This window comes from Emiliania huxleyi, assembly GCF_000372725.1.
Source record: "Emiliania huxleyi CCMP1516 unplaced genomic scaffold EMIHUscaffold_527, whole genome shotgun sequence".
NCBI classification, from domain to species: Eukaryota; Haptophyta; order Isochrysidales; family Noelaerhabdaceae; genus Emiliania; species Emiliania huxleyi.
Genome location: NW_005198038.1, coordinates 20380 through 25405, shown reverse-complemented (window position 1 = coordinate 25405; position 5026 = coordinate 20380). Strand labels below are relative to the sequence as shown.

Sequence of the window (5026 nt, the reverse complement as noted above, 5' to 3'; positions counted from 1 at the left end):
CGAGCGTTTCTTCTTCTCAGGCGCGACGCTCTTCTTTCTATAGGCGGTTCTCCCGGCTTGGACGACGGCGAAAGCTGTGCCGCGGATTGTGAGCCTTCTAGGAACCGTCTGGGAAACCTCAGGGAAACTGCCTAGGCGAGTGCGGCGTCTGCGACGACGAGGCGGCAGGCAGAGCGGCCATTTCCCCCGCCACCGTTCCCGCCACCACCGCCGCCCCCCCGCCGCCCGCTTCCCCCGCCTCTCCCGCCGTATCTCCCGCCCCCGCTGTTTCCGCCCCCACCGCCGCTCCCCCCGCCGCCGTTCTCGTTTCCACGGATCTACACCGTGTCACTTAAGCGTTCACGCAAGCCACGTTAAAAGTCTCGTCGGACGTGTCAGGACAGGACCAATAGTTCACTCGAAGCAAACATTTGCACCTGTCCTATTGGTGTCAATGCGCTCTGGCGGCCTTACACACATGGCGCTTCACCCGATCCTCCACAGGGCCGGGGGGCTAAGAAGCACATTGCACAAAAAAACTCTTGCGGCCGTGTGTTGGCGGCTCGTATATACGTAGACCACACGCTGTGTGCCGCGCTGTGTGCGACTGCGTGCGCGTCAGCGGGCGGACCACGCCGCGTGCGGACCCGGCCTGGGACGCCGCGGAGCCGCAACAACCAAATGTGACAGGCCTCTCACGTCTCGACTGCAGCGCCCGCTTCACCTCGGCAGCCTCCTTGCGTAGAGCAGGACGCCGTCCGCTGGGCCGCACAGCATCGAGCCCGCTGCAAACTGCAACTGCTCGTGCAGCAGCGAGACTGGGAAGACATTCTGGTCGCGGCGCAGGCCATACTCAACCAGATGGTCAAAGGTCTCCTCGAACGCGCGGCTGACAGCGCGCACCGCGCCGCTGGCTATTGGGCTGATCTGTCGCAGGAACAGGCCCATCGCGAGTGCCGTCGCATTCGCCACGCCGATGATCCGTGTCGCCGCCATGTCGCTCTCGTACCGCTGCAGCGAGGCGAGGCTCTCGAGTGGGCCTCCGGGCAGCCCCTCCCACGTCGTCACTCTCCACTCCTGATCGACCGTCACGTGGCGCGGGTGCCGCGTGGCAAAGAGAGCCGAGGAGGGATGGTCTCGGATGAGGCGCTCCACTCGACTCGCCGCCGGAACCGGGTATCTCACAAATCGGGCGTACGCGACAAAGCCCGAAGCATCGACGTGCAGCAGGTGGCTGTACCCACGCAGCGCGTGCGGAATGGGGCCAAACTTGATCCACTTCGTCCTCAGCCACCCGCTAGTCAGCCGGGTGGCGTTGGAAGTTGGCACGCGCCGGACAGCCCTCACCCTCGCGTTGAGTGCATCGTCACTGCCGTGCCAGTGTGTGGTCCAGCCGCCCCACACGTTGACGCTGACCTGCACCTCCGCGTCGTCGGTGAAGAAGTGGTGATCAAAGCCCTCCTTTGCCTCCCGCAGCGCCGAGGAAGCTGCGGTCTGGTTGATTAGCTCCTGGCGCTGGCGACGGACGGTGTGAGCGCTGGGGTGATTGGTGCGGAGTGTCTGATGGATTACGCGTCGCATGTTCCGCAACAGGCAGGGGTGGATTGAGCCGCAGACCTGGCGGAGGGCGTCCTTGCTCACAGATCGGAAGTAGTAGGAGAACAGGGCGATGCGGACCTTTGTGTGATCTGCAACAGCAGCGACCTCGCGCTTAGGTGCTGGCTGCTCTTGGTGCGCCTGCTCCCCCTGTCCCAGGCTGGCGGCCGCGGCCGCGTTGCGTGCCAGAGTCGTGTCAGAAAATAGCAGGTACCCGGGTAGAAGCCCGGCGTAGTCGAACTCGGCGCGAAACTTCGAAAACTGCTTTCAAAACTCGAGGCCCGCGATGCCTTACGGTGGGGCGTGGTCGACTAGCTAGTTGAGCACTTGAGCACTGGATTCGACTGGATAGGGTCTCTGGGGGCTATTCTCCACCTTGAGATTCTACTCAGGGTCGATTCCGCACGGCGCACGCATGGTACCCCTGCGGGATCGTCTCGCCCTCCCTCACGTCAATCGTCATATATCAATTCGTTCGTTCTTTCTTCTAAGCAAAACGCCTTCGACCCGCTTTCTCAAGGCCTCTCACCGTTCGCGATCCGGTCCTCCTCGCGACCGCGCCTCTGCGAGCGCGTCCTCCCAGCGCCAGCGCTCCGCAGCGTGCTCTCGCTGCAGCTCCTCCATCGCCGCCGCGTGCTCCTGCCGCATCGACTCCATCGCCGCCGCCTGCGCAGCCTGTGACCGCCCCGCTTGCGCTAGCGCGGCTCGCAGCCGCACTAGTGCCGCCTCTCGCTCGCCGAGCTGCGAGCGAAGCACCAGGACCTCCGACTGCCTGGCCGCTAGGGTTTGGGGCGTGTCGCATCCGCTGAGAGGGGGCGGGGTCGAGGTTGTATTTGGACCCACGCCGTCGCCCTCCGGCGCCCGTGCGGGAGTGGCTGGGGCGTGACGTTCTTGTGGCTGCCTTGGTCTCTGCCTTGGACTAGGACTGGAGCTGCCCTGCACGCGGCTACGAGAACGGTGGCCGCCTGCTCCGCCGCCGTCGGCCAATCCGATGCCCTCGCACGCGATGAAAGCCGCAGCTGCGTCGGGGGTGGCAAATCGGAGGCCGAGTTGAACCTGCACCGTCCCTGCACCGTTCGCGCGCGTCGAGGCGGCGGCTGCTGCCGAGGTTGGTGGCGGGGGCACGCAGCACACAAAGGAGGTCTCGCACACGCTGAGCTGCCTCGTGGAGGCGACGAGGGTACGGCGCGGCGGGCCGGTGGCGGGCTGTGCGACGAGCTCCGCAAGATGAGCGCAACCGAAGCGCGGCAAGGCACTCTCCGCGGGTCTGAGCGAGACCGACGCAGGGCCGAGGCACCGCCACGGCAACGGCGAGAGGGACTCGACGCCGTCCTGAGCCGGGATCTCCCTCTCGAATAGCTTCGCCTCAAAGACGCCCGCACGGCACGGCGGTGATCGCCCTGCTCTCGACCCGCTCCGCGGGCAGCCTTTGAGCCAGTCGGTGACACACGGAGCGGGCGGGTCGGAGGCCGGAGCGAGCCACGCGGCGGCAAAACACGCGGCGCTTGCTTCCTTGAGATGCTGCTGGTGTTAGGACGTGTGTAACACTGACATCTACTGACTGACTGACTGTGTCAACGCCCAGCTCACCTGAATGTCAGTGGTGTGACCACTGAATTGGAGCACTTGGAGTGCAGTTGGTAGCCTCACATCCAGGGCCGGGGAGCTAAGAAGCGCACCCAGCGGGTCGAATTCCCACACCCTTCTCCCCACCCCTTCGATTCGCTGTATCTACTCAGCTGCTCCGCTTACACTTACCTGTGAAGTCCTTGAACGATATCGGTGTCGAAACACGGCATTTTTTTTACAGTGGTGTGGAAAAAGAAAAAAAAGAACGGCGCCGCAGGCGCCGGCCGGAGGCCGGGAAGGGATGGGGAGGGAAAAGGAAGGTTAGAAGAGGAAAGAGGAAGCGACACATGTCTCTACTTGCGTGCCTTCCGCTTGCCGAGCGCCTTGTCGGAGGATGCACCTGGCGAGCTGCGCGTCGAGCGCGAGCCAGGCGACGCCGGCGAAGCTGCACGTACCGCGGCGCCAACTTTGACTCGCGCCGCCTCGACGAGGCGGGCCACCGTTTCGATGAAAGCGTCGGCGCCGGCGGCGTCGCTCTCGAAGAGCTCGCCGCGCTCGTTCTCGTCGAAGTCGTAGGCGCCGGCGCAGGAGCAGCCGCAGTCGTCGTCGCCGCCTTCTTTGCAGCGCGTGCCTCTCTCGCCTCCCTGGCGCGCTTCTCCAAGAAGTCGGGGTTCTCTCGCTTCTGCTTGTCGTACCACGACTCGTCGGACGTCGCGGCGGCCTTGCCCTTGCCCGACTTGGGCATCTTGGCCGACAACACGCGCGCAAGACGGCGTAGCACGCCGCCAACACGCGTCAACACGCGTCAACACGCTCAACACGCGGTCAACACGCCACCACTGTGCAAACAGCGCCTTCCCGAAACACCGCTCTGACAGCGCTCACAGCTGTGTCCAGCCCGACTCTCGCGTCGCTATTTCGCTCGACCGCGTCGCTGAGGCGCCCACGGACGCGGGTGCCTGGGAGGCGCTGACAGCAGAGCTCTCGCAAGACGGCGACTGGGAGGAGGCTCTGCTCGCCGCCGTCCCCGCCACGCTGCTCGGCGATAGCTCGGACACAATCGCCCGCGCTTTGCGGCGGGGCGCCGCCGCCTTGCTCCCAAAGGGGTGGGTCCACGCTGCCAACTCGAGCGCCAAATGGTGCTCACGCGCCCTTGCCGACTGCACCGCCACGGCCGACGGCGTCACCGTGCTCTGTCTCGGCCACGGCCTGGCCCTCGCGGCGGTCGCGGCCGTGCTGGACGAACGCCTCCACTTCTTCTCGCTCGGGATCACAGAGGCGCTGCAGCCGCTGCAGCCGCTGCTGGCGAACGCGCTCCGCGCGCACTCTCTCGGCACCCGACTCAGCTTTGAGACTGCCGCCGCCTCGCTCGCTCACGATGCTGCCAACGGAGGCGCCGACGGAGGCGGTGGTGAGGGCAGCGGCGGCGAGGGCGGCGGCGGCGAGGTCAGCGGCGGTGAGGGCGGCGGCGGGGAGGATGGCGGGGAGGGTGGGGGGCTGCTTCTGTGGGAGCTTCCTCCGGGTGGCCTCGACACTCCTCTCGTCGAGTCGGTGCGCGCCGAGATCGACCGAGATCGCTCGAGCTCACCCGAGCTCACCCGAGGCCGGCCGAGCTGCCGGCCGAGCTCAGGTGCGCGCGGCGGCGAGGCTCCTCCCGCCGCCGAGGCGAGTGGCGCCGCTCCGGGTCGAGGTGTGGGCTGCGCCGCTGCACTGTGGCCCCGGCGGGGTGGCGGCGGGCGGCGGCGGGGTGGAGGGAGGTGCCGGCGCCCGCGACGACCTGCGGCGGCTGCTGTGCTGCGACCGCGAGCTGTGCGCGGGCGGCGGGCAGATGGGCTTCCGCATGGACGCCTTCGCGGCAGACACGGCCGCGGCGTGTGTCGGA

General features: G+C 66.7%; 1 protein-coding gene across 1 annotated transcript; it reads left to right on the top strand.

Annotated features, from left to right (window-relative positions):
• Positions 1-3491: 3491 nt before the first annotated feature.
• Positions 3492-4496, top strand: EMIHUDRAFT_246749 (hypothetical protein; the record flags this gene model as incomplete). The annotated part of the gene is made up of 3 exons (XM_005766021.1): positions 3492-3854; positions 4042-4339; positions 4423-4496. 3 exons carry the CDS (start codon positions 3492-3494, stop codon positions 4494-4496), a joined length of 735 nt encoding a protein of 244 aa, XP_005766078.1.
• Positions 4497-5026: the final 530 nt, after the last annotated feature.